This window comes from Geospiza fortis, unplaced genomic scaffold (assembly GCF_000277835.1).
Source record: "Geospiza fortis unplaced genomic scaffold, GeoFor_1.0 scaffold491, whole genome shotgun sequence".
In the NCBI taxonomy this organism is placed as follows: Eukaryota; Metazoa; Chordata; class Aves; order Passeriformes; family Thraupidae; genus Geospiza; species Geospiza fortis.
The window spans coordinates 1,965,234-1,978,002 of NW_005054390.1; the positions used below are offsets into that span (position 1 = coordinate 1,965,234).

General features: G+C 35.5%; 1 protein-coding gene across 1 annotated transcript in view; it reads right to left on the reverse strand.

Annotated features, from left to right (window-relative positions):
- Nucleotides 1-12,769, reverse strand: part of PTPRD (protein tyrosine phosphatase receptor type D) — a 452,720-nt gene that overhangs the window by 215,775 nt on the left and 224,176 nt on the right. The window contains 2 exon segments of the mRNA XM_031060787.1: nt 5,635-5,776; nt 9,915-10,060. Of these exon segments, the coding sequence (XP_030916647.1) occupies nt 5,635-5,776; nt 9,915-10,060 (288 nt within the window).

Genomic DNA, 12,769 nt, shown 5'->3' on the forward strand with positions numbered 1-12,769 from the left:
CAGCAGGAACAACAATATTCCTCTTCAAAAAGAGGCTTAATAAAAATAGGACTGTACTGAACATGCTAGCTCTGGTCACAAAGTGCTACACATAGCATGACACTGAAAGTTCAGGAAGTTTTGCAGAATGAAACTCCTTTGGCTCTTCAAAAGCCTTATCATGCAATATATGATTGAGATGTCTTTCCAGTGTATTAAGCTCATGCACAGGTATTTTCTTTGTTCCCTTATTTCTCTTCATTCCACTTTCAAAAGGCTGTCCTACTAGCAACCACCTGGCATTAATCACTGTGACTATACAGAAACAGTTTCAGATAAACACTGGTGTACATAATTTATACAGTTCCAGCTGAAACACATAAAATTTCTCCTACTGTGCAGCTAATATCCAGAATATGTACAGTCCTTCCTCCCATTTGTCTAGAAATGAGAGACATCCCACTGCACATTTTCCATCACTACAGCCCTGCCACTCCATTTGTCTAATTTCTGTGCCCTCTAAGATAGCTGTCCCAGATGACACGTTACTTCATAATAGCTCCTTCTCATTTCAGTACTACCAGGTAAAGTGAAAATACAGAAATGAGCTTCTATTATCATTGAATCTATTGCTAGCAGCAGAAACCAAAGCTGTAATACCTTGGATTTATCATCTCTGATTTGGAATAGTTTTGGGATCTTTTTTGTTTGGTTGGTTGCTTTTATCTAGATTTGGTGCTGTTTTCGTCTTTATGTAGAAATGTTGTGCACTTCTGAGAGCCTCATAAAAATCTCTCACAATTGCCTCAATATCTGTGGATATCAATGGGCAGGGAAACACTATACAGTAAATATTTCTCTTTTTTTAAAATTTCACTTTATGCAGCAGTGAATGTTTGACATTCAATCAATCAGTTTTCCAATAATATAAAAAGGAATAACCGCCCTAGGCACTTTCCACTGAAATTTCACTTCTTTCAGGCTTATATACTGCCTGTGGTGCAGCAATGCTATATTATCAGTATTTTTGTAATGCAGAACATTAACAAAATCAACAAGAGTAAGAGAAAATTGTGGGTCAAGACAAACAAACTGCCTTCTGCATAAATTCCCTGTTGTAGTCTCTCTCTTTACTTTCCAGAAAACAAGAAAAACAGAGCAAACAGGAGCAACATTAGAATATACCTATTGTGCTCCACTTTTTTGCATACTTCTCTGCCTAGCAGTTGAAGCTAAGGGTTCTTCATGCCCTCACAGTCTTGACACAACTTTATAAAGAAATAATCATATTTTTTTTAAATGTAAACGGGGATTCCTGAAAATAAACTGAATAGAATTGCTGCTGGTTTCTTTACTAGAAGAAAGCACCTATTTCCTTCTTCCTGAACAATTTATAGTCTTATAAATGACACCAGAACTCTTGTTCTACAAGTAGGGAAAATGTTTGATACCCCCCATTTGCAAGACCTAAAAACAGATTTAGGTGGCTTTAATGTGAAATAAATGGACAGCAAAAGGAAAGTTATTTCATCTCTGATGTCTGGGGAGTATAGGAAGATCCCACTGTTGCTTTTTATAAAGCAACCTTGCTGCTTTTTATTGCTTACACATGGACCACAATACAGGTAGGGTTGAAAGGCACTGCAGTGGGATCATCTGGTCTAACCTCCCTGCTCAAACATGGTCAACCGAGAGCACATTGCACGGGATTGCATCCAGACAGTTCCTGAATATCCCCAGTGAGGGAGAGTCCACAACCTCTCTGGGCAATCTGCTGCAGTGTACAGTTACCTCCACACTAAAGCAGCTCTCCCTAATATTCAGATGGACCTTCCTGTGTATCAGTTTTTCTTCCTGTTGCCTCTTGTCCTTTAGCTTGGCATAACTGAGAAGAGCCTGGTCCATCTTCTTAGCACTTTCCTTTCACTTAAAGGCATTGATAAGATCTCCTCTCAGCTGTCTCTTCTCCAGATTAAACACGACCATATCCCTAAGGTTTTCCTCACAAAAGAGATGCTCAATTCCCCTCATCACCTTTGTAGACCTTTGATGGACTTGCTCCAGGAGCTCCACATCTCTCTTTTACTGAGTCCAGAAGCAGACACAGAACTCCCGATGTGGCCACACTAGGACTGAGTAGAGGGGGAGGATCACCTCCCTCAACCTGCTGGCAATGCTCCTTCTAATGTCCCCCAGGACACTGACATTCTTGAGTAGAAAGACATGTGTATTAAGCACCAATAAATAAAAGAATCAAAGCACTGTTTCATTCTTAAGGTTCTCAGCACAAACATTCAAAACAAAAAACCCCAAAATAAATTGTATTGACTCCTCTTGTTGGCCTGTCTCCAGCAGTCAACTTTCAGACTTCTCTTTTCAAGCCATGTTTCCCCTCAAATTCAACGTTTTCATGTGGGTGAATCTGTCATGGAAAGCAGCCAACTTCTTTACAAACAGAAAATCAAAAGCAGTTTCCAGTTATCTCAGACATTCATTCTTAGTCCAAACTCTCACAATATTCAGCCTAACAAGTGCAAGTTTAGTCTGGAATGTTTCCTGATTCACTCTAGTAACAGAAAAAAGGATCCAGTATTTTGTCTCTGGTAAGGCCTTGAAATGTTCTCATCTGTAGATGCCTTTTCTGCCCTTCTTCTTCTCACACCATAAATTTCTAAGACCTAGAAGCTAAAAATTTATTTATATTCATACTTCTTTGAGACCCAAATACTAAGAATTGGTCATAGTATAGGAACCTAACAAAACATGGTAGCATCTGTAATGCATGGAACTAGTTACTCTACATGGCCACAGAGAAAAACTGACAAATTTAGCTGAAAAGACACAGACACATCAGAAAAAATGTTGCTGTTCCATGCTGTGTAAATTATTTGCAGTATTCAAACTGGGATCTGTAAAAGAAACAATCAAACAAAATGGATGTAGGTAGACACTTCTGCTCCTGGAATTACCCTGATTTCACTGACATTCCATATTAGGGTTGCAATACTTGTAGGCTGAATTGTCAGTAAAATCTGACTTCCACCTCTGGGTGACATCTCACAAGAGGCACAAATGACAAGCTGGGTCTGTGACAGAACCATTGCAGAACAATTAAAAGAACATATGAAATTTATACAGGCATCTTCTGCCTATATAACCTATGTACTCCAGAGTCACATACATACCACAGGGATGAGTAAAGCATAAGCAACCACAGCTCCAACTCACTTTATTCTGTCTTGCATTTCATTAAATCTAGTTAATTCCTGTTGACATCTATAGTATATATTTATTCCTACAGCAGCTATTTGAGGCAGAGGCACTCTTCCCCAAAAAGGTATCATCAATGGAGTGTTTTTCCAAAACAACAGCTTTCTACTATTGCAGACTGTACAAGGTTAAGATTTGTGTAAGTTTGCAAAGTAGAGGCTTTGCAGTAATAGAATTATCTTCCAGGCTAATGCCCTTAGCACAGAATTATGCCGTGTCTTGGGAAGTAATACAGCAAACCATTGTATTTTCAGCAATTCAAATTTTAACCCTATCAAAACTTCTTAATAATGCCCTTTTTCTCTGCAGGCTCCTTGCTTTCTATGACGTTAGCCCTTTATCTAAATCCACAGTCACAGTACGCTCATGAGTTCTCATATGTTCCCAGTTTCAGATTAAATCCATACATCTACTCCTTGGGCAAATATATTTCCGCAGTTGCATAAGCCATACATATTCTGGTTGGATAAAATTCTCAATCATTATATTTCAGTGGTCTTAATTAAAAAATTAATTAAAATTGAAGTTTATTTTAATTTTAACTTCAAACCAATAAGATTTTTTCATTAGTAATTTGCATATGCATATCATTATTTATTGCTTTTAAAAGAGGATGCAATACTAGTGTTGTCAGAATTAGGCACTGAGCCACTATTATTGCTCTTACTATCCAGCAAAAAATAGGCAGCAAAGCTACATATATGTTACAAAGAAAATGATTAATAATCAATAGGACTCGTAAAGAAACAGACCACACTGTACAGTCAGTCAGTTTTTACACTCAGATGCCCCTCTATCTTTTGCAACCACTGTGGTTCTTGGTAGAGAGATATGAGGGTTGTTGCTTCTCTACAAAAGCCAAAATAAGAACTTCGGTTTAGAGCACCCTCTTTCAAAACACATGCATGCACATTTCATGACCAGTAGTCTTGTAAATACATTACAAGAAATTATGAAGACAAAGCATATTATTTCCACCTGAGTTTTCACACTGTTTTTTGTTTCTCCTTGCTCCTCCTCCCAATCTTCCTTTAGTTTGCAAAATTTCTAATGGAATATAAAATGTCATTTTATGTTTATTTTCAACAATATGGAAACTGTACATAAGAATTCCTCCTATCAGTAAATAAAACCTCATCTAAGAGAGTTAAGAACAGGTCCATGGTGCTGTTAAAACATCAATCTATCTTCCTGTTTTCATTGGCTTGACTGAGAAGAATTTTGAAAAGATAATATAAGGAACAAACATGGCATTAGAGGTAAGGATTTTAAATACTGAAAAGGTTTCCTTACACCAGACTTCCTCTAAGAAAAAAAAAAGTATGTCCCTAGGGTTAATTTTTTATATATACACAGATAGTGTTGCTAGCTGTCTCCAACATGAATGTCAGAACTGTCTACAATGATTAAAATAGCTAATAAAATTATAGAAAAGAAATCTTCCTGTCACCCTACAGTGCTTGGGATAGAGGATCAAGGAAAAAACATATTGTAATTACACATTCCACAAATTTTCCTCTAAATTCTGTAAAGCTGTTTAATCATCTTCAATTCCTGTAAACAGGCACCTAGTAATTTCGCAAACCTTGTAATGCCATGTAATATCAAAATACAAGACAGTAATTTTCAGTCATGAAGCCAGCACTGCAAACTGAAGAGTGTGCTATTTCACGAAGAGTCTCCAAATCTAGTGTCTACTCATTTCCAGATGACAAAACAAAATGTTCAGGTCATTCGACTGCTAATATTTTCTCCCCTGAGTATTATCTAGACAGTAGGCTTGGCAGTACATTAATATCCTCACCCGTGATGGAGTTGAAAAAATTGAATACTGTTTTCAAAAACTTCTTACTGAAGTAATACAGTTCAGGTGACATATATCTGAAGTGGAAGAAGCCTTCACCTTTTTTATGATTGCTTCTTGTGGGAGAAATTCTGCAGCAGCTTAACCTCATCTAAAAACTGTTCAAGCAACTTTTCAAGGTCACTGTTAATTGAGCAAATTTCTGTGTAAATGCTGATTGAACAAAGCTAAGGTACCTAGGGCAGCATTAAAATGTGAACCAAGCGCATTCATAAAGTGGTTGCCTTGAGTAGTAATTGATAGCCTGTTGTGTGTGGCACTCCTGTTTCACTTATTTCTTCTTTTCTTCAGTCTATTCTGTCACACCATATATTCTCAAATTGACCATTTTATGGTCAAAAGTCACAAACACAGCAGTTGAGTATTTTATTTACAAGTTTATAATGAACAGCATTGGAGCTATAGCAAGGTCCATTTGTAAAGAACTGTATTTACCTCTGCCAGAGAGGATCCTCTGCTTTACAACAATGCAGCTCTTTAAGATCTATGAAGTGAATGGGTCATGTTTAGAAAGAACTTACCACGTAAAACAGTGAGTCTCGTGGACACACTTATTTCACCAACACTGTTGGAAGCCACACATTCATAAATAGCTTCATCTCGGGGTGTGCGCAGTGGCTGTATTCTGAGCACTGATCCAGATCCATCATCAAACTCTATTACCTATAAAAGGAGACAAAAGCTGTCACAGGTGTTGTTACAAATACCTACCCCTCAGCTAATCTGTTCATGAACAGTGGCCTGTTGGTATTCAAGTCACCAAAGACAGGTTCGTTTCTCAAATTTATGTAGCGGGACAAATTCCAGTCATATGGGAAAATGTTTAAGCGGCAATACTTGTAACATACATTGCTTTTCAGTGAATACTCAATGGCCATTTTAATATACCTTCAAGAAATACAGGACAAAAACCAAATAAAAAAACCCCAAAAAACCAAAAAAAAAACCAAACACACCCCCCCCCCCCCCAAAAACAAGCCAGCAAATGAGGGCTCTAAGAAAAAAGTCTGTGACTTAATGCTCTCTTATTCTGAAGTTCACCACCAATGCTTCTCAATTCTCTTAGCTAAAGTACTTTACCTTCAAATGACAGTTACATTCATTTTAATTGCTGCCAGCTATATTCCGTCTCTGCTCACAGAGGGCAGCTCACTCACTCATTTGGCTCCAAAGTTAATAACCGTCTGCAATTTCTGAACCAAATAGGATGACTCAGTTCAGCTTTGTATTTAGCCCACAAAATAAGTAAATTTACCTAACAAAGTGATCATTTAGGAGGCTAAATAATACAGCAAAACTTCTAAGATGTAGTTTTAAAATTGCAATATTCACACAATAAGTAATAACATTTATATGAGAAAATTCACTGAACAGATCTTATTTCTTGATCTGAAGTCAGAATCACATCAAATATTGGTGAGTACCGCAACACTCTGTAGGTCCTGGAAAAACCTTCGTAATAGTTAAGTAATAGAAGTAATCCCTTTAATCTACTTTTTTAAAAATAAATTTAAAAAATAGTTGAGAGGTATCAGTACTACCATTAGATAAATGGTACTCATAAACAAAGGACAGTCAGATTTTTTGTCTTGTTTTTCTCTACAAAATAATATATATATACATGCACAAAGTGATTTACAGATATGTCTATCTGCACATCTCTTTGTGTCCTTCTGTGTCATCTTCACACAAGCAACCTATGAGATCACTGTACACGTTGACAAAAGAGAGCTATAAAGTCTGGGGTCAGAAATGATGGTAAATATGCCCTGCATCTCACTATTTTCATGGTAGGAATCACTCAGTTTCTACTTAGCATTGGGAGAGGTGCAAGTAAGATAAGAACTGTGGGGTTTTTTGATACTGAATTTGTTTGATAGCCCACAGGATGTATTTTTATTGTTCTTCCAATAAAGCCATCTTAAACATTTCTAGACAAGACAAAATATCCACCTGATGTTAGCACAATTAAAGGAATAACTAGAATTCTCAATATATTGTCATTTATAAGGCAAAAATAATTTTGAAATGTTTAAGCAGTCGGACTAAGAATTTATAGATACAAAATGTAAGCATAGGATCTGAATACTCAGAGACATACTTAAAATAGAGTAATTGCTATTGTTTAAACCTGAATGCTGAATAAATGTATCTGGACAGACACTGAAAACAATTGCAGCAGACTGGATTCGGCAAATACTACAGAGATTAAGTTTCAAGTCTGGTGTCTCAAAAATATGTATCATAAAAGGGATTTTTTTTTTGCATACAATGAGTTCTCCCCTTTCCTGCATACCACAGCTAGTTAATTCCTAACTCTTCCCCATCTACTGGATGAGATTTTTTTTTTTATGATAGAGATTTTTTAATAAAAGCATTGTTGCACACAAGGTAGAGTGATGTAATTTTCAACTTTTATTTTTCCCTTTTCTTTTTTTTAAGTTCCTCTAAAATGGACTTCTCAGCAAATTAAAGCAGATTTCTATAATTCCTATTATTTGAATTAATTTGCAGGAAGAGGAGGAAAAAAGGATCCCTATTCAGAGTCTATATCTGTAATATAAATAAAAGCTAAAAGATTAATAAAGAAGGCCCTCGAGGTCTTACTGTATATTTTAATTTCAAAAGCACTGCCTAGCTTTCACTGCTATTGTCAATAAATTGGGAGAATTAGCTGGTGAGCAAGAAATTTCAATGACAGTAATCTTCAAATATATAGAGTCAAGAGAGAGGAAATAAACTATTTGTTCCCCAATTGCTACATACATCAAGTTCCAGCAAGAGTTCTGTTTTCATGTGGGGCACAGGTAACCATGACAAGTTTCATTAAACCCTGTAGGAGACTGTCCAAGTTTATTGAATTACAACAAAGTCACCCGCAGCATCCCTGGGAAAGCATGTGGATAAGATGGACCACTAGAATCCTTTCCAGGATTCTTATATCTACTATATAAAGACAGGCATTCAGGTAAAACATTTTGATGTGTGTCATCATTAAGTAACTCAGAGAAATATACAAAATATTAATGTGAAAGAAACCAAACTAATTATTGTCTTATTGGTCCAGCTGAAAATCTCAAGATATTTCTTGTTTCCCAAATGTTTTATATGTATTTTTTGGATCTCATTTCTACTGTTGTTCTTTTCTTACTTGCAGATTCTATGGTATGAATTAACAGCCTTACTTTGAACAGCAAGAAAAGCTGTTTAAAATAATGATTTGGTATGCGCACTTTGTAACTGCTCTGCTCAGCGGACATGATAAAAATTATAAAACACTTGGCAAGTGTCATCTATTTGTTCAAAATACACTCTCTCTTACTTGGCTATACTGCTTGTTCAACAGTCCACAAAAGGTATTTTTAAAACATTTTAAGGTTTTTTTTATAGTTACATGCTAATAATTTTTATGGAAATAAAACTACTTTATGTTTGCCTATTCTCCCTAAACACAGATCCCAAGAAAACAATTGATTAAGGAGATATACCATGACATATTGCAGAATAGCACACAGTAAACATATACATGCACCATCTTTCTCTGTTTAGAATTCATTTTGAGTTAAAGTTCTGTGAACAGAAGAGGATAAATTGTATAAAATTTATGATAAACCTTCTATGTTAATCCCTCTAGCCAATTACAGCTCTGCATATGCTCTGCAAAGTGCAAACAATTTTGGCACTAGGAGGTAACATTTAAATTAATGATTGTTTTTCATGTTGTAGTAAATACACAAGCCAGAAATTATAATGGTTAATGCACGAATTCCAATGTCTTTAGATATTTATTGAACCAAAAATCAAGAAAATAAATTTGGTTTATAGACGAAATGCAGTTCTTCTAAAAGAATCTAACCTGCAAGCCAGGAAAAAAATCTTCACAAATGCAAATAAAAATTAATATAGAGGACTTTAATATTCAGTCAGTTGTTAATAACTATATGTTAGATAATTTTCTCATAAAATGCATGTCACAAACATTTTATATACAAATCTTTAATCTTTGAACAGCTGTTTTCAAGCAAACAGAAGTCTCATATCTAACACTGAAAACATTTAAGAGACAATTGCACATTCTTAGTGCCCGTTTTGATATCTCTTCTAAAAGCTTTCCCCCGTTTTCTGAGTTTTTACTTCATGTTAAAGGTCAATTCATATTTGACATTAATTATTCTTGCCACTACAAGAAGGAATAATACTTGTTTTCTTATTTCCTTCAAATAATCAGAATCCTTTGAGCAGATTATTTTCACTGTTTTCTTTAACTGAAGATTGTGGAGAGAAACACCTTCCTCCAAGCCTTTTCCTAATTTATTGTTAAGAAAAAAATCAAAAGCAAGCAAGCTTTACTTTTCCTCTTCAGTTGCAGGAACTACAGTGCCCCTTTCATTGCTTTCATCAAAAGGGGTAAGGAACTGTGACAGCAGAAGCAGCCAAAGACTAAGCCTGCTCGATGCACCTTGTCAGACAAGGACATGGTTTGCTCTTTGGAGACAGTAGTCACTGCTCAACTCAAGTTCTTCATGAGCTCTCCATGAGCCAGTAAACTGAACAGAGGCACCACAGAGTTCCTCAGTTCAATCATGCTAGCTTAGAAAACAGCAGCAGCAGTTTTCTCTTTAATAGTTCTATGCACAACCAGTTTTCAAAATTAAAAACTTCATTAGAGTATTCCCACCAAATTATCCCTGATAGTCAATTCTATTCTGCTAAATCACCGTTAATAAAGCACACATAGTGGGATTAAAAACAAAGTTGGAATAAAATGTTTTTCAGAGGAACAGAACAATGGACCTAATACCTCAAATCTCTGATTGCTGACTTTCTTTCCTTTTTTGTTCCAGACAATTTTAGGTCTTGGATCGCCTGTGGCTTGACAGATGAATGAGGCAACTCCTCCTGAAACCCCTGTCTGGTCAACGGGAGTTCTTGTAAACTTTGGTGGTGCTGAAAAAAAAAAAAAATTTAACTATATTAATCCAAGCAGTAAACATAAATTTTAAAAAGTCACATCAAGATTTCAAAATTTAAAAAAAAGGAAATGCTTTGTTTCTCCAGTGATATCATTCACCTGCATGAGAAAGCATTATTTTAAAAAACCTAAAAGGTCAGGAAAGTACTTACAGATTTTACTAGTGAAATTTGTATTTAAACCGAAATTTGATGGCATTGGAATAGCAAGATCACACATTATATTTTATTACGATTATAAATAAAAAATCCAGTTTGACTTCTGTTGCAAAATGAGCTCATCAATCAACTGGAATAATATCATGATTAGCCACTTGATGCTGTGATCACAGGGTGTCATGAAAACAGGAAGCTCACCTTTGAGACATTAAAATCAATGACATTTAGGAGAAAGCATTTGTAATTTTGCATGGTGAAGGTAAATTATTATGTATTAAGAGTCCAGGCAAAAAGGACTGTGTCAGAAGAGAGATTTATGCTCTGCTAATTTTCCTGGCACAAATGTACCAAAACCAAAATGCAAGAGCACATCCCAGCAAAACAGTGTACTACTACTGCCATGAGAAAATTATTAAAGAACTTCTCTGATGTCAAAAATTGCCAAAACCTTAGCAAATAAAACACACTTTAAGTGAAAATACTAGAGATCCTTTCCTAAGCCACAGGCCTTATGTCTGGACCACAAAAAAAGGGAAAAATATATTCTGATGAAGAGCATCTGGGTTTCAACAAAACTGCTCTTTTTGAACCCTTTTTGTTTTAACTTCGCACTGTGATATGTAAAGAGACTCGACTGAATCTATATACTGACATTCTGTGGCACAAGTTGTAATCGTGGGCCACCAAGTGAAAAATGACACGCTGCCATTCTCCTTTAATTTTTTTTTTCACATTTTGTGAATTCACTGTTAGAACGTAAAGCATGGAAGGAGAAACACTTCATGACAAAGTCCAAGAGCACACAGTAACTCTGTATAGTACCTCATGGGCAGCAAATAGCACACATAGCAATAAATTAAATTAAAAATCTTTCACCAAACTTAACTGCTCTAAGGTGTACAACCTGTTTTCCAGCAATTTCTTATGTAGGACTGTCCAAAATCTGGTGTAGGACTACAGGACTATAGCTGCTATGACTCCTTACAAAAACTGCATACTGGCTTCTGCAGAGCATTATTACCTACATCATGGAGTTGCAGAAATATGACTGAATACTTAACATAGCTCCAGCTACCTGAACAACAGTGTTTTTGCCATCCTGCATGAATTTTTGCTAACTAGCAATTAGTAAATCTTTTGTTTATTAACCACCTAGCATTAGAGGCATAGATAGCATTAGACACAGGAAACAAGGGCAGTTGTACATAATGATGCAATTTTCAACCTGTGGACTCTTTTCAAGGAAAACAAGGTTTTAAGGCTGTATATAAAATCCACTTTCTTGTATGACGTGACTAATATTATCTACATCAATGAAAAAGCTTCACAGGTCAGAATAGAATGGAATTGTGTTGATCTTTGTTTTTCACTTAGACCATAACCTAGTCGAAAAAAAATAAGGTATGTATCTGTCTCATCAAACTTCTTTTTACATAAGTAAGACTTTTCTATAAAAAAACGTTGCCACAACTGTCCTCCAATACATAATATTGGAAGTAAGTCAGTTATTTTTCAAGTATCACACGATATCAGAGAAGACAAATTATTCTTAGAACATAAATAAATTTATAAAATTATCTGCCATGGGGACAGGTAAGTACTATGCAATCTCTCTTTTTTTATTACTCTATCAAAATGTTCATCTTGTTACATATAAAGCATTACCATCAGTGTAAAGGTATGTGAAATCATAACCCAGCAAAAGCAAAAATGAAAAGTGGTATTTGTTGCCTTTATCTTTATAAAAGTTGTTAATTAAGGTTTGACACAAATTATCTCTACAATTAATGTTGTCAGTTTCTTGACATTGATTGTGACCTAAGCTGCTAGGCACTCTGACAGCAAACACAATTAAACTGCACACACAGTTGTGCTTATTAACATGAGGGCAATTTTGATTGAGAACTGACAACTATTTTCGATCTCCCTTAACAACAGCAGTGCATAGTTCAAGAAAAACTCTCCACAACAGAGTTCATTAAGCACAGCAACAATCTATATGGAAACCTTCCACTGCAATTAAATCTGCCAAAAAAATAAGATGTAATATGTTACCAGCTATGATACCAGAGTCTTTCAGCACTTCTGGAACTCTCCTTGGTAACATCAAAAAATGCAGTTAAAATAACAGAACTGTAATTAAAATAAAATAAATGAAATTCACTTAAAATCAGCATCTCATATTTCTGTACATAAATTTTCTTAAGAGAATCATAAGAATTGCTGCAGTATTACCTTTTAAATGAACAAGCAAGAACAAGCCAAGTTTAAATGGCAAGAACAAGCCAAGTTTTGCTTACTTATATACCTGTACCTACTCAGATATTGATACTAATAGTGAACTTTGATACCTTGTCAAACTAAAAAGGAAAAAAAAAATCAGAATGGGAGATACTCGTAACTTGGACTTCTGAAGAGTACCACAAGCTTTGGCATTCAAGAGCTGAGGGCTTCCACCATCTCTTGGTATGCACTTCTTACTGGGACTCTTGAGAAGCCGAAGTGACAACTATAAAACTACTGCAA